This window comes from Epinephelus moara, chromosome 16, assembly GCF_006386435.1.
Source record: "Epinephelus moara isolate mb chromosome 16, YSFRI_EMoa_1.0, whole genome shotgun sequence".
Classification (NCBI taxonomy): Eukaryota; Metazoa; Chordata; class Actinopteri; order Perciformes; family Serranidae; genus Epinephelus; species Epinephelus moara.
In genome coordinates, this window is record NC_065521.1 from 37621726 (window position 1) to 37640243 (window position 18518).

Genomic DNA, 18518 nt, shown 5'->3' on the forward strand with positions numbered 1-18518 from the left:
AGACTGGACTACATGTTTTACATGTTGCTCCAGAGTCAAAATACTGTCCAGAGTAACACCCAGATTTCTTGAACGTGATGTTATGGTCGGAGTGAGGGGGCCGAGGAGTGGCTGAATTTGTTTGAGATGCATTCAAGGCCAATGATGAGAACTTTTGTCTTTTCAGAGTTAAATTTTCAGCAGTTTTTTTAAATGTCATACAGGCAACTGTGAAGAGATGCTAATTTACTGGTGTCACAGGGTTTAAAAGACAGGTGGAGCTGTGTATCATTTGCATAGCTATGCAAAGAGATGTTGTGATGATGTATTATCTGTCCCAGGGGCAGGATGTAGAGGGTGAAGGGAACAGGTACCAAAACTGATCCTTGTGGTATTCCTTATTTTGACAGAGCACTTCTTGAGGAATATTTCCCAACTGTGACAATTTTTTTCCCCCTGTTGGTTATATATGAAGAAAATCAGTCCAGAGTGGTTCCAGTAATACCCGCCCACTGTCTCAGTCCCTCTGCAGGAATGGAATGGTCAGCTGTGTAAAAAGCTGCACTGAGGTCAAGCAACATTAACACAGAACATGCACCTGAGTCTGCAGCTTTCAATATGACATTTGTGACTCTGAGGAGAAAACCAGACTGAAATTTTTCTAATACATTGTTGTTAAGTGTCTGTAAGAGTTGGTCCAGCACTACCTTTTCTAGGATCTTAGATACAAAGGTGAGTTTGGAGATAGGCCGGAAGTTTTTCAAATCTGTGAGACCTAGACCAGAGGCCTGTACTACGAAGCCAGTTCAAGTTACCTGGGATATCTTTTCGTTATCTGGCTTGATTAACCCTAAAATTATCCGTCTGGTACAAAGCTGGTTATCAACTAGTTCAGTCAACTCTGGGTTTTTCTATCCAGCCACGAGCGCGTTCAAGCGAAAGTGGCGGGAGTGTTAATTACGAGCAACATCATCAGAACTATGAATGAAGGAGGCTGATTCATAGTTGAGAGTTGAAATGGTACCTGAAGTGTCTGCAACTGTGAGACAGTAAAATGTCAATGGTGCTGGATATATGCTGAGATGTTGGCCAAGACTTAGATTACGTGTAGGTGTCACTGGGCTATATGTGACATTAGTGTAGAGTATTTTTAGGTATTTAGTTGGATGATGATGAAACTACTCTGAATATGTCACATAAAACACTTCAAAGTAACACCAGACTGTTTCTGCTACTGAAGTAAAGGGTGGATTATAACCCATTGTTAATGACTGATGAGGTCTGTCTGACCCAAATGTTGCTTTTATAATAATGAGAGCCAATTAACAGTGTGTTTGGAACAGAGTGTGTATTTTTCTAATAACATATTTTATCCTAGTTCTCATCAAGCAGGCGTCTCGTTATTTTGAGCTGCAGTGATGAAATCAGAGTGTAAAATAGCAACACTGTCACTGCAGACTAAAACTGAAATAAGTTAAATTCATACGTGAAAATCCTGCTAGAATCATGTGTTCAGTGTGGTTCACGATCTCTCTGTTTGTTAGAAGCTCTGTTTTAAAACTAAAATAGAGCACTGGAACAATGAAATGACTCTTCTGACCTGTAACAACATACAGGTCTTCAGTGATCTGATGGCCAGAGGTCAGGGTGCTGACAAACTGTGATCTGATACTCTGAAGTTAACCTGCTCCAGAGCGGGTTAACTGTTCAGCATAAGTTACCACGGTGATTTATCCTGGTAAAAAGAGAACCAGGTTCGTAGTCCTGAAAATCCAGAGTTAATCTGACGTTACCTCGCTAACTCCAAATCCTGCTTCGTAGTACAGGCCTGTAGTTCCTTCAGCGGTGGTTCAACACAGGCAGTTTTCACAAGATCAGGTACGACTCCAGAGGACAGAACTATTGATGATGTCAGCAGCGCAGGGTCGAGTGACTATTGCTTCTTTTAACAGCTTTGTTGGGATGATATCAAGGGGACTCAAGGAGGGATTCACAAGTGACACAGTTTTCTCACGTTTCTGCAGTGATATTAGTCTGAAGTAATCTAAAACATTCAAGGAGGGGCAAGGGAGGTCAGCTGTAGAGGTGGGAGAGGTGATATTTGCTCTAATAAGATCAATCATATCTGAGAAATAAAGAATTTTGTTGCAGTTGACAGGAGAGGAAACGTCTGCAACTGGAGGGGGGGTTACAAGCAGCACTGAACAGTATTCTGGGGTTGTGCTGGTTCGCAGTGATCAGCTGTGAGAAATGATGGTCCCTGGCTGCCTTTACCTTAGAAGTGTATGAAACTAGCAGTTCTTTAAACAGTGAGTAATGAACCTGCAGTTTACTGGACTTCCACCTCCGTCCCATTTTTCTACAGGTTCTTTTGAGGGTACAAAGTTCCTCATTCATCCACGGGCCTCATGTTACTTATTTTAAACTACTTAAATAAATTCATAGAATAAAATCATAAAAATTGGGTAAAATATTGTGGAAAAGTTGCGAACATTCACTGGTAAAATGTGCTGAAACCCTGTGTAAATATACAAAGTGTCAGTGGATCTCCCTCTATAATTTGCATACATGCACACTCACAACCCAGAAAACAAACAAACAAACAGCTCTTGTATGGTTCACAAAAGTTTTGTTTATTTTAATAATTGCAAATCTGATCTTAAAAATGTTGAATAATAAAAGGGATGTGAGCTCTCTGGGTCTCAGTATTTGTCAAAGCCAATATCTATAAAGACAATACAACCTTAAAAGAAATTAAGGATGGACAGCTAGCAGCAAGTTTGTTTTTTTATATATAAAAGTAAACAAACCAAACAAAATAAACAAGCACAAGAGCCTTTCCCCATTGAGAAAAGAAAAAATAAAAGATACACTTACATGCAGTTAAAGTGAAAATACTAACGGCTTTAAAAGTGGTAAAATGGACAGCAAATTCTGTGACTTTCAGATTCAACAATGCTTTTGATTATTTATCATTAAGTACCAAAACAAAGCCAATAAACAAAATAATCAGTTCCGGTCTGAATAGATTTCAAAATGTGAGTTTCTGAACTTCAGAGTTGCCGTAGTTGGCACTGTCACTCTTTAGCAATTCTCAATCAAACAGCCCTTTCTCTCAAGCAGCGTATAAACCCTCCCTCCATCAGTGGGAATGGCAGAACATCATCCTCATCATCATCTCAGCCCCTCTTTGTAACATAAAACCAAACACTGTTGGAGCATGTTGGGGGGGGCTGTGCATACTGCCGGCTCAGGAAAGACCGAAGAGGGCTAAAACTCAGTAAGGAAGCCATCTCTGATTTTAACCCGTCAGTCAGGACGTATTTCACCCTCTCACACACACGTGAAATGATAAATTTTGCAAGGCAGTTCATCCCATAGACACATCGTAAAGATACAACAAATCATAAAATATTATATTAATTCAAACTATATTACATTAATAAAGCGTATCTTTCCATTTAATTGAAAAATACTCACATTTTGTGTATGAAATTTAAATCTTAAACTTATTTCTGATTTGAAACAATCTAGACTCATGCGGTGTGTCATTAATCGTGTGTCCGCTGTTTCAAAGACCGTTCCAGGTGTCCTCCCCGCCATCCTGCAGAGCCTTGACTTTGGCTCCACGCACGCCACAACACTTACATTGTTTATTTATACCGTCAACACTCTCTCTTGCAAAATAAAGTCTCGGAGGGGTAAATGGTCACAATAATTAATACTACTGACTTTAGAAAGACAAAATATAAAACAGCAATCTAAATTTTGTCATCTCCTAGATCGAACTTAAAATCCAGGATCAGTATTTAAACGAAATAATTCCTGTCAAATTTGCAAATACAGCAATTTACAGTCTGCACAATGAGTTAAGTTTTAATCTCTCATGAATGAAACATGAAAAAAAAAACAACGTAGCATTTGTTTATACATATATGTTACCTGGTTGTCACACAGTCACTGACTGATCATAAATTAAGGGGACGTGGAAGGTGGTTGTTCTTGTCTGTTATGTTCACTTGGGGTCCTCGATGGTGCCCGTGCTAAGGTCAGTCATTTTGGGGTATTTCACCTTCTTCTGGTCGAGCTCATTCTGTGCCCACAGCAGTAACTTCAGGAGTTTCGCCAGTTTGGGCGTCGATTCCCTGTTTTCATAGTCCAGCACAGCTTGGTTCACCTCACTCCATACCTGCACATCAAGATATGAGCTGCAGTCAGATAGGATTGAGATTTTCACAGTATGATCGTCTCAGAAAATATCACAGTATCACAGTATTAGAGAAATTATATTATTATTATCAGCCAAAATGACCCTTCAAAGGAATGAAAATGGAAGGGTTATTGTTGGTTGAACAAACATTTTACTACTATAACTGAAACTTAAAACTATTGTGTTAATGGAAGTATGTGTAAAAAATTTCCCCTTTAAATATAACTAAATCAAAGGGGGGTTCTTCTTCGTCCAATTGCACTTTTTTTCCCCAATATCGTAGATAAGCAAATGTACACAGCATGATAACTGTCAACTTTGTATCACAGTATACCTTGAAATCAGTATATCGCTGCAACCCTACAGTCAAAGTAAAACTAACAAGTTATCACCTGCATTCACTGCGTGCATACACGCAGTCTGAAACACCTCTACCACAACACGCAGCGATTCAGTAGCCTCATTTCAGTGAGGCTGCTTTCACACTCAACCTGTTTGGTTCAGTTCTTTCTAACAAACAAACTCTTGTGTTTGTGCGTTTGCCTGTTTGATTCAAATTACTTAGTCTGAGGTGAAACGCTCCACTGAACTGTTCAGGAAACACTTTTAAAATAAAAAGACCTGTGTAAGCCATGAATGCATTTATGTAAATCATTTGGTAGACATGTAAATGTGTATGAAGGTCAGCAGGTGAATGCAGGGTTTTTCCCTGATAAACATGTTGTGATAATATCCAACTCAGTCAATTATAAAGTGTATAATTTAGCAATCCCACATTAATACCCCACTAATGTTGCTGTTCAAGATGTTTCTTTTCTGCAGTCTAAGGGTTCCGACACACTAAGTCAAAGATCAGCCGTCGGTCAGTGTCAGGCCTCTGGTGAGTGTCTGTGGCTGTAATTTTTTAAGGTGTGTCCTGCATTGTTGGAGATATCCGGCCCTTGTTTGCTGTTTTTTAGTAGATTCAGCATGTTGAATCACTGTTGGAGTCGGCAGAGCCCATCGGTGAATTACTCTGATTGGCAGTTTAACTCAGGGCACAAGAGGACAAACAGAAGTGGGGAAAGCAAACAAACAGCTAAAGACAAGAGAGCGTGAGATCGAGACAAACTTGTTCTATTAGGTAACTTTTTTTTTTATCCATTGAGCTCTTCAGCAGAGATGGCTTCTAAGCGTTTGTGTTATGGTTCGCCAGCGCACGATAAATATGCTTTGTTCTTTCAACATCGGGCTGTGTTGGTGGGCTACCTGGTTACCTAGCGTCTTGACTCTGTCCTGTCGATCTTCCGCTTCCCTTTTTGAATGACAAATATAGACTATCGCAGTCTACTGGTATGCAGTTATTTCCTCTCAAACAGGTCCAGAGCGTACGCTCTAGTTGGCTGTGGTCTTTGCAATGTGTCCACGTACAACTTTTTAGCTGAAACACAGGAGATGTGACTCTACATATCAGTCACCCTTCACCACTAGTTCTTGAATGTAGGTTTGGTGTGTGTGCACCTTAATATTACATATGCATATGATGCTCACAATTATGTCCTTGGTCTGGACCAAACAAACATAACTTAAAGTGTGAAAGCTCCCTATAATTGAATTGACGTGAAAGGTTGAACTGTAACAAAATAACAATTCAGTCTAATGAACAGGCAAAAAACTCAGATAAAACACCGGCTCACCTTTTGCCGCTGCATCATGTTAAGTAGGTCTCCAAAGGGCGACTCCTCTGGGTTGTCGAAGGCCAGGAGGGCTAGTGTTCTCTCCATCTCTGTCAGACACTCGCGGCTCTCCTCCCCCTGCTCGGCCAACTGCGTCTGGGCAAACTCCAGCGCTGACTCAGTCTCCCTTAGCCTGATTAACTCAATCAAATGTTGCTGCTGCAAGAGGGAAAACACAAGCAGTGAATGTTGAAGTTCAAGCTTTGTCCAATATCACAATGTTTTCCTGTTTAACTACGAAAGAAGACAAAGAACATGATGTCATCATGTATGACGGCAGTCTGGGTTATTACCTACAAGGGATTGAGGGGATTAAATGTTAACATTTTAACACCACTGTTACTTCGGCTTAATCTCACTGCTGTCAAGGGAAGATGTGCTCTTGCTTATTTCTAAAGTCTGAGTTGTTCACCAAATCAGATCTCAGGCTCACATATTCTGTCTACCATAATCATGACTTGCATTATATCACACCGACAACTTTCCAGTTCACAGGAGGCACACACTAAAATCACAACTACTGACTGCAAACCTCCACGCCAAATGTACCTGCAGATGAAAATACAAGTATCGATTGGTGTCGAGCAGCTCAGGGTGTAAGCTGTTGATGAGTGCAATAGCTTCTTGTATCTGTCCCTTCAGGATCATCTCTCTAATCTTTATCCTCTCATCCAAAGAGTCCAGGTCCACACTTGGCTCAATCCCAGACTCCATCCGAAACTTCTCCGCAGCCTCTTTGAACCCCTCTTGAAACATGTGGACACAGATACAGAGACAAAGACATTAAAGACAGTTAACTTTTAAGTATATGGACTGGTACAAGTTGTACATTGAGCTCAGAGTCACTGCAGTCACGCCTCACCTGTCACCAGGTAATTCATAATGAGCCTGTTCATGTCCGCCCTCTGTATGTGAACATTGTTTAATTTGTCCATCCACTCTTCTTTTGTGATGTCCTCTGGCTTTTCAGCATAACTCATCATTGGGATCCTGGAAAGACAAAAATCCGGTGGAAACGTGAGCAAGACTGACACAGCTTGGTCACAGTTTGTACCTACACGAACAGAAACGTTACAACCGTGCAGAGACAGATATTAGGAAATGAACGCTAACATATGCTACTGGCAGAAAAAATGCCGAAGTAATATCTAAACAATAAACACGATATTTCTACGATTAAACAGCGGTTGGGCGCTTTCTATCACCGCTAAATAATAATTAGGAGATTCTCCGAGGCTTCCAAAACAAACCCATTTCCTCCTGGGCAACAGCGCTGGCTAGTTAGCAGCCTGTGTGCGTTGACACAACTCACCGTGCAAACACAACGTCCGGCGACTGTCCTTTCTCACGGCCGCGAGGAGACGATAACGAGAAAATAAATTCACAGTTTGCCCTCGATGCTTTTTAGGAGCAATAAAGGTGTAAACTGCGGCTACACTGTCAAGCTTTTCGCGGCTAGCTAACTAACCAAGCTAATGTGATAACCTCGCGATAGGAGCGTCAGCCCTGCGAGCTCTGCGATTGGTGGGGACGGTGACGTCACGGTTGCCGAGGAACAGTACAGTCGGTGCAGCGGATGGTCAAATCTGATCTGCTGTGGGAATGTTTGTTTGGTTTTCTGGCCTGTGTGTACACCTATATATCTATATTATACATTAACCCATCTCCCAACAAGTTAAAGGAAATAATAGAATAATAAAAACATAAATGCAGATGCTCGATTGTTGACTAAATGGTTTGATGACAGTCAATATGGGGGTGAATTACATGCCTATGACACATTCACCAGATCTCAACCCAGTTGAACATGTATGGGCAAAGCTGGGTTAACCAACCGGGCAAATTGGGCAACAGCCCCAGGCCCCAGAGAGCAAGCAGCCAGACCTGCCATCATACCTCGTCACTGCATGCCTGCCTTATGTGGGCTCGTTTGTTTGCTTTTTAGTCTGTGTTCTTCAAATTCTGTGATGTAATGTGATTTTACTTTGTCATGCCTGTGCTAATTGCCTGCACTGTACGTCCTGTTCTGCATGATGCATGCCTGACTCACCTAAGCTTTTTGTCCTGTTTATCTGCTTCATGTTACTCTTTCTCCTGTTCTAATGTTGTACAGTGTGTGTTTTATTGTTGTTTTAATGACTATTTTAACATTGATCATGAGACAACAGTTAAATTTTAGCATTTTGGCCAACACAGGCCCATTTACAGGGATTCACTGTCCTTTAAAAGAAATAAAAAATCTAATAAATCCATATGCCCCCCCCAAAACTACAGATTTAGGCTTCTGCATGTTATTGAGGGATTGGATGCAAATTTTGCTAGGGCAGTTGCACCTCCAAAATTCAACGTAAGCCAAGATGGGTCCTGCATTATTAGCCAATGTTGTTCCCATGTTTTGCAGAAGCGGCTGTCAGAATCTAATTATGTCAGATTATTGGTGCTCACAGGTTGCATTGTCTGTAATAATGTGTTAATTGGATCACTAAGTAATGTAACAAATAAACAGAAAACAAACCCAGCCGGCAGACTAGAAGGTCAGTTTTGGACAATTCTACGAAATCCTGGGTTGTGTTCAATGACTTTAGATTAATATTTATACTCTAATATTTGTGCTGTCAATGAAACGCATAAACAAAGGGTATGATCAATGTGTCAAGGAGGGCGGAGACTAATACTGCAGCCAACCCCTTGACTAAAATTTAACTTAAATATATTGTGAGCTCAAACAATGCAAAAGGACAAGTTAATATAAATATTGTATATGCATGGGAGTTGTGGTGCTGTAAGTGGTTTCTTAGCTATGGGTCAGTGAAGTACTGTCATTTGTAGAATTGGGGGATTGCACTCCCTGTGAATTACTAATGATAATAGGCCCGACATTTTGACATAGCGGGAAAACCACAGGTGGTGCTAATAGTGTCTGCAATTGCTGGGATAACCTCAGCTGGACCGATCTCATATGGATATTTCTTTGATGTTTCTACAACAAGTTTGGTTCTTGGAACAAAATTAAAATTTGAGAGATGTCGCACAAGACAAGATGGGTCTTCCAGGGACCCCTGGATGGTTCATGGCCCTCACACAGCTGCCTTACTGTCCTTGTGGCATGTGGCATGACGCCTCTGCTGGTGGACTGTCCCACTCACAAAGTCAGATGTCTGACAAAAGCAGAAATATTAAACACTGCATAGATACTGTAACAGTTTGTCCCACAGGGCATCACTCTGATGAACACTTAAATCACTCATACACTGCCAATAACCCTGTAACATCAAAACATCTGCATGCTCCCATTGTAGACTTTATTTAGTTTTAGTTTAAAATGCATTGTTTTTTAAAATGTACATATCATCATGCACTGTCTCTGTCAATATAAATCCTGCACACTGTACATACAAAAGGCTATATAGACATGTGTACATCATCCAGTCCTTATATATCCATTCAGTATTTATGTCTTTGCACTATTTGTATAGTTTACAAGTTATAGAACACTTTACTTGTATATATAGACTTTTTTGTTTTTATATATACCTATTTTTAAGTACTTGTGTACATAATATTCCTGTCTGTTCTGCACCTTTATTTGTTCAGCTTTGTTGTCCTTGTTAGCTGATATGTCTAGTTCTGTGTAAATACATTGAGAGCAATGAAAAACGGAGTCAAACTCCTTTTATGTGTAGGCTACACATACTTATAGTAAGTGCTATATCGTAGGCAACTGGACTTGCTTGCGTTTCTTGAAGACGTTTCGCTTCTCATCCAAGCAGCTTCTTCAGTTCTAAATGACTGGTACGAAGTTGCAGGCTATAAACCCTGTGTAGGTGGGAACCCTTGCAGAGTCGTAGGGGTCACGTGAGCTCTTAGTTTCAGAGTCGTTAAGGTCACTTTTTTTTATTTGTGCATATAATTTTTTATTGATAGCTTTGACACTGTCTGGTTACTTCCTGGTGTGACCTGTGGTTGCCTGGCAACTGCTCAGGGCCACGACAAATATATTTTATTTGACAAATAAAAGTGCAAAATTATGATTTTATATCGCATTTAGTTATTCTATGTTATGTAAATTAGTGAGCTTGTCTCCAGTCTTCGTGCTTAACTGCATAATTAACCGTATAATTAACGGACAGGTCGCCGAAACGATTAACCGTATTTTCCAAAATGTCGCACTTGCTTTACGTCTCTCCACTCGGTGTTTAGTGACTGAATGAGCAGTTTCTGTGTCTGTAGCAGCAGAATTCAGACTGACAGTGCTGTATCCGCACCCCCCTCGCATCCAGCATCCCCTTTCCATCATCCCAGTCCGCTTGTGCACGCGCACGTCGGGTCGCCATGGGGTGTTGGGGGGCGGGGCGGAGCCAGCGTACTGCTGCAGCTGTCCATGATTGTGTGGTGGGAGCCAGAGAGGGTCCGGGTACGTGCGAGATGCAGCCATAGTCACGCTACACTGTCTCAAACATTACAACCTGCTGGGATCGTCAGTGCTGCAGCGCATCAGAGCCGACTGAAAGGTGAGGCCGGAAGGTGCATTTCCATCTTTTATTCGTCCTCGAGACACTGCCCCTTGCCCTTGAAAATTACTGCTGACGATCCATCCCTGGCTCGCATCAAGAACAGGCCAGGAAGCGAACCAACATGGATGCTGTGCGCTATAGCAGTGCTGCTGATGATGCTTGCACAGAGATTATGCTCCTAGCATCGTATCCACACAGTCTAATCCTCCCTATAGACAATTTACAGCGGGATGCGACTCGTGTTTAAGAGGAATTTAACACACATGAGCCAGAACAGACAGTTTTTGGTAAAAAGGTGTTTAAAAAAAGGGCTTCAAATAGACTGGCTATTCATTTGTGTCAAGATGACACCCATTTGGAAGCAGCTATGTTCTCAGGAATGGCTTTTTCTTTTAACTTGCAGCCTCAATTTGCTAAATCTTTTCCTCTTGCAGCATGGTTGACTGTATAGATGTCAGTTAGTGATTTACTCAGCAGAGGCAGTCAGTGGTCCTGCCAACATGTCACTGTTACAGCTATGTAGAAATGTAACCGGACAATTTACATCAGAGGGGTGCCACTTACACTGAAAAAATGTGAACATTGAATTAGTGCAGCGAAATATGATAAATCTAGCATGTTGCCTTCATGGCTGTGTGACTGTTCCCTCTATATTTCAAACACAGCTGGGTCTCTCCTCATATAGCCCGTACAGGTCAGGTCTATTGACAGGATCTGACCAGCTGTTGCCTGCAGTCACACAGGCCTCACTGTAGTTAAAGGCCCCGTAATTCTTCTGCTAACAGATGTATATCATGATGAAGAGACTATCTTAACACAGCAGGTCTGGTCATTACACACAGCCGGTCAATGCATTTAGTGCTCTGTTTGTGTGCCCAGCCTGTGGACGTGAGGCATCATGGCTGAGCATCAGAGGCAGCGCTCTCTGTCCACCGCTGGTGAGTCTCTCTACACCGTGTTGGGAGTTGAGAAGGTGGCCACATCCGATGATATTAAGAGATCTTACAGGTGAGCCCCCCTCCACACCCCTCTCTGTGACTCAGCCTATCTCACTTAATTACCACATACACGTGTGCTGTGATTCTATTTTTGATATTTTACCGACTCTCTTCACAGGAAACTGGCGCTGAAGTTCCACCCTGACAAGAATCCTGACAATCCGGAGGCGGCTGATAAGTTCAAGGAGATAAACAACGCTCATGCGATCCTGAACGACCCCACAAAGCGTAATATCTATGACAAATATGGTTCTCTGGGATTGTATGTGGCTGAGCAGTTTGGAGAGGAGAATGTTAACACTTACTTTGTCCTTTCAAGCTGGTGGGCAAAGGTAAGACTGAGGAATGATTACTATTACATCTGTGGTTACTTTTTACTGGTTATACTTCTCTTAAAGGGCCAGCTTGAAGGATTCAGGGGCATCTATATGTTTATATTAGTTTATAAAGACCTGAAAATAAGAATTGTGTTTATGTTACCTCAGCAATTTATATACTTGGAGTGGGTCCCTTGGAGGCCACCATGTTGCTCTACAGTAGCCCAGAATGGACAACACTGGTTCTACATAGGGCCAATCGTGCCCTCGTGTTGGCCACTAAAATTAAAGCTCTGCAACCTCACCACTAGATGCCACTAAATCCTCCACACTAGACCTTTAATTCTCGCTCACTCAATGGCACTTGACTTCCTCCCGTGTATCTGCTCCCCCGCAGGCTCTGTTTGTATTCTGCGGCCTTGCCACTGGCTGCTACTTCTGTTGCTGCCTATGTTGCTGCTGTAACTGCTGCTGTGGTAAATGTAAACCACGGCCTCGGGAGGGCCAGGAGCAGGAGTTTTATGTGTCCCCCGAGGACCTGGAGGCTCAACTGCAATCTGATGAGAGAGGTGAGAGTGGATCACCTGTGTCGACACCCCCACTTTGAATTTGTTAGAAGGAGGAGGCTGAAAAGTGACGCACCCCTTTCCCTCCCTTTCCTTAATAAGACAGATATATTTAATACCTACACTGAATAATATTCATCTCCTCCCACTGGTATATATATCATAGTATGTTGTGTATTATTTATAGTAGTTTGTCTTCTATATAAATTTCTTCTGAAATTTTCTACTTCTACTAGTTTTTGGTAGCTTTTGAGAATATTCATGTACTTTGTACCTATATTAATGGTATTTAAATCATAATATATTTTGTATAGTATCCTTTGTTTTATATATAATTTTTTTCTGAATGTTTTGACATTTTGCTGCTAGTTTTTAATATCCTATTAAGAGAATATTCATTTAATTTGTACTTAATATTTTAAGTGCATATATCATAATATATTATGTATTTTGTATAGTACCCTTTCATTTATATGATTTTTTTTCTAAAATGTTCCACTTTATTTTTTACTAGTTTTTGATATCTAGTTATGAGAATAGTCATGTATTGTGTACTTTATATTTTTGGTGTCTTTATGAAGATGTTTGCAGTCTGGATCTACTCATCCTTTGCTGTACTGTGACATTAATTGTATCTAATTATCTCATGAAATGTATTTTATATTGAAATTAATATTGTACAGGAGAATTTGACTCGCCATTACTACAATAATGCCATTATTATTGACATTTGTAGTGCACCTATTGGATTATTTGCCAATCAGCATGTAATTATTTAAAAGGACCTGATGGGGATTAAGCACGCTGCAGATCTGATGAAGCAACATGTTGTTCAGTTCTTTTCTTTTTTTAACCTCCTGCATGAGGACATTATTTTTTGGGTTTCCTGCACCTTATAATTCATTCTGTTTAACGAAGACCTGTTGTCCTCGTTCGTGGACACTTTTATGTGGCATATAGTGGTAGTAAGACCACTATACACCAATCCATGTAAAAACAAGTTAGCAGATATCTCTGCCAAGTCAGTCTGCAGCCAGTCTTGACACAAAAGTGGACAAGGTGCAAAACCTGATCACAGTTTATGATTGGAACTTTAGTTTATTTATGATTAATGATGTTTGATATGGCATTCATTCACTCCTGTTAGGGGTTGCGGGGGGGCTGGAGCCTATCCCAGCTGACATTGGGCGGGAGGCGGGGTACACCCTGGTGCTGTGAGGCAACAGTGCTAATCACTGCACCACTGTGCTGCCATATGGCAACAAATTTGACCAATTTTAGCATTAGTAAGAAGCTAAGACACTGTTAATAAGGAGGTACTCGTTTGAGGACACTGGGACTTTACTGTTGTATTATCGCAGCATTTCACACAGGCCGATGAGGTGTGAAAGACTGTTCCTAAAAATGAAAAGGACATTCCTAGCTTGGAGTTTGGAGCAAGAAACATTAATCTAGACGTACAAACCGAACAAGGCTTTTAAATATGTTGTATTGTTTGCAAATTTGTTTTGCCCCAACATTTCAGTGTGGCATTATGGTATCATCACACAGAACCAATTATCGATTTCTTTTATATAAATAATAATATCACAAATTAAACTTTAGGTACCCTACTAGCATAATATAATCAACTGCTTTTTCAGTCCACTAGATACATTCTGCTGCTGCAAAAAGATGGCTGAGGTGAGATGAACAGACTTTATCTTATTCGATAAAACAGATGTTGACAAAGTTTTCCTTTGGGGACAATTTACAGTTGAAAAAAGGTAATAAATCACAATATATCGCAATATTTTATTGCAATACTCAGCATATTGCAACATATTTAAAATCACAATCCTATTGTATCATGACTTAAGTATCGTGATAATATCATATCGTAGATCCTCTGGTGATTCCCACCCATAACCCACAGAGTTACAAAGCACTGAACAAATGCTGCACTGTTTGTCATTTTGTTTTTGCACTACAGTGATCAGGCATTTTATTATTACACAGCTATTAAAAATAAACCCAATGACCCCATATGAGGACAGATTTTTTTTCAAAAGCTACTTACTTTATAAAGACAGTGCTTAGTTTTTTTATGCTAGTTAGTTCCCACTAATTTATAATGGCTAGTAGAAATTAAACATACATACCAAACAAAAGCTGGGGTCTAAGGAAGTTAAAATATAAGCTAAGTGTCAACCTGAGTATCCTTGTGTGTGCTGGAACTTTGATTTCCTTTCGGTTTTGCTGAAAACTGTCGTGTCTGTTTTGTTACACAGAGGCTGGGGGTGAGCCTATAATGCTGCAGCCGTCAGCAACAGAGACAACCCAGTTGACATCGGATGGGCACCACTCCTACCACACTGACACCGGCTTCAACTAACCCCTCTGTTCCCGTCAATCCTGGCCTGCGGTCCTGCCTGCTTCCCTGCTCCACCTCCAGTGAGATGAACGAAAGGGGCAATCCATCTTTCCACTTCAGAAAGAGAGCCATGCGGAGGAGAGGGACTAGTAAGCATGGCCCATGAAAGGAACTAATGAAGTCACACATCCCTTACACCCCTCCCTGATTGGTCCACAACTTAACCCCCCCCCCCCACCCCCACCCCCCACCCCCCACCCCAACACCCTCCCTCCCTGATATGAGAAGAAAAGAGAAACAACTTAAGTTTCCTTTTTATGTCTTCTTTTGTATTTCTTGGCCTTTAACCACACAGGTCGCCTACCCCACTCTCCCTCTCCCACATTCTGCATCATGGTGTAGCATGCACTGTTTATAAAACATGGTCTCCAAAGTTTCTCTCATCTTTTGCAGCATTTTTACTTTGCAAGACTCATAATGTAGGTGCATACGTATGTGCAATATGTTCAAATGAGTACAGTTCACACGGCGGAGGAGGAGGAGGAGGAGGAGGGTGGAGTTTATGTGATATTTTATGCTGGAGGAGCGGAGAGCCATGGCTCAGGGAGGTGCTGGTTAGAGAGAGATGGTCAGTGCCATCATTAAACCTTTCGAGAACAGAGTTGTCATTTATTAGTGCAATTTTCACTTCTGATTCACAATCAATGCTGTTTTAGTTGAAAACGCCACCTGCCATCGTCAGACCGACAGTACAGTACGTCTGTGTTTGTCTGTAGTGTGTTCCCCTGAGAGTTTTTAACGTGAATCATGAGGTTGTTAAGGCACAGAGCTTTATTTGCAGACATTTTTTTAATTCCATAAATGCCTGCTGACGTAATAAGTTATTAATTAGTATTGGCGTTCCATTCCTCTGCCTCGGCTTTATTTCAGCTCCTTTCTGCGGGATGGAGATGGCTTTCCTGTCTTTCCTGCAGCACTGAACAGGCCGCCATGACAGTTGTTTTCAAGATAACTTTCATGTGGGTTCATAATTCTTACATCTATTTATGGCAGGTTTCAGCCCAGGTGGATTTGTCATGTTGTCACGATTTTATGTTGATCTGTTGTTTTCAGACCTAACAAGAATCTTTGTTTAATTTTGTTGCTTTCTCGTCACATCAGCAGATACAAAATGTTGGATTCAGAAATTAGAAGCTTGTTAACATTCAAATCATGTAGTTTTTCGCAAGTGAAGGAAATCTTATTTTTCATTCGTCTAAAGTTTGGCAAAGCATCTTGGTTATTGGAATAATATGATGAATTGCTGCCCTTTTTTTTCTTTGTATGTTCATCGCAACAGCCAAAATAATTCATTTTTAAAGACGTCACGACTAATAGAGACTGAAAGATATTCATTTCATTTTATTTTTCTTATTGATCTGGCGCCATGTGAAGCCAAGGAGCTCCAGGTAACCCAGCTGGCTCTGATGAGCTCTGTTCATAGGTAGAAACAACAGATCTCCATCAGCAGCCGACCCGGTTCAGAGGGTGACAAGTTTTTAACTCTGAGTTGTCTTGAATATGTTAGGTAGTTAATGTGATGTGGAAATAAAAAACATGTTTCACTCTTCATAGTCGGGAGATAAAGCTGACGACAGAGCATCCGCATGGGGGGATGTTTTAGGTAGTGAGGAATCAGATTTCTTCATCATGTTTTTAGTCCTTGTGTTTTGAACTGAAGTCTGATGACATTTCGTCCAATGCTGTGATCGTTTTATCATTGTCGACTTTTTTGAATCCATGTAGAGTAAGAAGCTCGTCAGGCATATCATCTGTGAGCTCAGCGCTACAGGCAGCTCCACGTGAAAATGATTTTTCATATGACAGAAATTGCATATATTGCCACACATTTTGCAAATTGCCATAAATTGCCATGAAGATCTTTGCCACTCTGTCAGTTTCATAAATGCTAATAATGTGTTCCAATGGTTTACAATTGGTGAGCTCCTGTCGCCCACCCTCTGCTATTAACGGTATGGATGTTGACCTCTGTGGCCCTTATATGATGTTTCCTGTAACCCCTGATGAAACATAGATGTTCCTGTCATGGCTTTTTCATTGAGATACTGAAAAATGCTACTGTAAATGTTCTAAGTTGAATGCACTGTGTGTTTAAAAAAACTATAATGGATCAATGATCAGGAAACAACTCCACAAAAAGACAACATAGTATATAGTGTAACTATAGTGAAATGGTTATATGATGCATTTTTGGAATTTTATTTATTTCATACTTGATGATGGCTATAATTTTAACTGGTATGGTGTTGTAATGTAACCATTAAATTTTGCAAGGAATGGTTTAATGGTTACGGTCGCTTGTACATACACTTGGCCCATATAAAGTATAAACCTTAACGTTTATGTTGTAGCATGGTAATTGTGTGTCTGGAAGAAAACAAGTGGATCATTGATCTGATTTGCTGTTGTTGAATAAATGTTCCTGAACATTTTGACTTGTGACCTTCAGTTTGTTTAGTTTGGAGGTTTAAATCTGAATGACTGGAGCTGTGAAGGTTAAGATGACTAATGTTTAAAAGCAAAGCACAGACAAAACTAGCCAAAAGCCATGAACAGTGGTGGCAATAAGTATGGATTATGGAGGAACATGCACATTTGCACATGAATATACAACCTATGCCAGGTCTGCCAAGTAATATATGTATTTAAAACAAATATTAAATCATTTATTAACTTATAGTGATGAAATGAGGCACTTTTCCTTATTAAAAACATTCAAATTAATATTTATGCAGCAGCAGTTAGAAAGAATCAGAAATGTTTTATTGCCAAGTAAATTTGCACTTTCAAGGGGATTTGACTGTGTGATGATTTGGTGCATAACATTTTAACGACATAAAATTAACAAAATTTACAATAGAACATGAAAAATGTACATATATGAATATAAACGAATATTGAAGTAACTGTTTTTTAACGGGTAGTTTTGCAGAAATATACAAATTATTGCCCAGATGATGTAAAAGTTTACAGTATGATACAGGTAGAAACATGGCATGATGGGGCGTTGGTGGCTTAGTGGTAGAGCAGGCGCCCCATGTACAAGGCTGTTGCCGCAGCGGCCCAGGTTCGACTCCAGCTTGTGGCCCTTTGCTGCATGTCCTTCCCTCTCTCTCTCCCCTTCACGCTTAAGCTGTCCTATCAATTAAAGGCTAAACTGCCTGAAAAATATCTTTAAAAAAAAAAAAAAGAAACTTGGGGTGATAATAATGATGGTAGGATGTGATATTTTTTGATGCAAAATGTAAAAATAATAATGCATAATTTCTAATTTTTTTGGCAGAATGCAACTGATAATGACATGGTATTGTAAATAATCCACTAATAATGATATTAATAATGATAATTTATACTGTGCTTTTCAAAATAAAGTTACAAAGTTCTGGTCAAAACATTACAGGACTGCAGTAAGGAAAATAGAATTAAAATGAAAATAAAAATAATAAAAATGATTAGAAAATTAAAATAATACACAGAATAAAATAGAATAAAATGTCTAACAATAATATGAGATAACGGCAATAATAATAAAACAAACAGAACATGTTAGAAATAAAACAGTGTGTTGAAATTGATTTTGTTGTCTTGAGAAGTGTTTTAAAGGTCAGAGACACGTTTCTAACATTAATAAATCCTCATCCTAAATGTACATGTTGTCTTGATGTTTATCTCAGTGTAACATTATGCTATTACCACAGAAAACTAAAGTCTGCCATCTTTTTAGTTCACTTGCTTTGAGGTGAGACTTTGTGCTCACAGCACTGTGGTGACGTGTTTTGCCAGCAGATGGAGACAAGTCTTTCATT

General features: G+C 40.2%; 2 protein-coding genes across 3 annotated transcripts; one reads left to right on the plus strand and one right to left on the minus strand.

Annotated features, from left to right (window-relative positions):
• Window positions 1-2588: 2588 nt before the first annotated feature.
• Window positions 2589-7415, minus strand: LOC126403276 (glucose-induced degradation protein 8-B homolog). Its single transcript, XM_050065847.1, has 5 exons — window positions 7217-7415; window positions 6767-6894; window positions 6454-6650; window positions 5866-6063; window positions 2589-4168 (listed from the first exon to the last, which is right to left on the minus strand). The coding sequence occupies exons 2-5, from the start codon at window positions 6885-6887 to the stop codon at window positions 3995-3997; spliced, it is 690 nt and encodes a 229-aa protein (XP_049921804.1). The 5' UTR covers window positions 6888-6894; window positions 7217-7415; the 3' UTR covers window positions 2589-3994.
• Window positions 7416-10279: 2864 nt separating this feature from the next.
• On the plus strand, window positions 10280-17137 carry dnajc5aa (DnaJ (Hsp40) homolog, subfamily C, member 5aa). 2 transcript variants are annotated; one of them, XM_050065885.1, is made up of 6 exons: window positions 10280-10415; window positions 11298-11426; window positions 11535-11748; window positions 12131-12302; window positions 13943-13982; window positions 14570-17137. In XM_050065885.1, exons 2-5 carry the CDS (start codon window positions 11317-11319, stop codon window positions 13948-13950), a joined length of 504 nt encoding a protein of 167 aa, XP_049921842.1. In that variant the 5' UTR covers window positions 10280-10415; window positions 11298-11316; the 3' UTR covers window positions 13951-13982; window positions 14570-17137. The 2 variants fall into 2 exon arrangements, with proteins under 2 accessions (XP_049921842.1, XP_049921841.1); XM_050065884.1 differs by lacking the exon at window positions 13943-13982.
• The last annotated feature ends 1381 nt before the right edge of the window (window positions 17138-18518 follow it).

Excerpts from the sequence above, each read along its gene's own strand:
- LOC126403276 (XM_050065847.1), bottom strand. The coding sequence starts at position 6,887 with ATGATGAGTTATGCTGAAAAGCCAGAGGACATCACAAAAGAAGAGTGG. Across the intron at positions 6,651-6,766 it reads TATGAATTACCTGGTGACAG|AGGGGTTCAAAGAGGCTGCG; the intron begins GTGAGGCGTGAC and ends ACATGTTTCAAG. Across the intron at positions 4,169-5,865 it reads ACATGATGCAGCGGCAAAAG|GTATGGAGTGAGGTGAACCA; the intron begins GTGAGCCGGTGT and ends CTTGATGTGCAG.
- dnajc5aa (XM_050065884.1), top strand. The coding sequence starts at position 11,317 with ATGGCTGAGCATCAGAGGCAGCGCTCTCTGTCCACCGCTGGTGAGTCT. Across the intron at positions 11,749-12,130 it reads TTTCAAGCTGGTGGGCAAAG|GCTCTGTTTGTATTCTGCGG; the intron begins GTAAGACTGAGG and ends GCTCCCCCGCAG. Across the intron at positions 12,303-14,569 it reads ACTGCAATCTGATGAGAGAG|AGGCTGGGGGTGAGCCTATA; the intron begins GTGAGAGTGGAT and ends TTTGTTACACAG.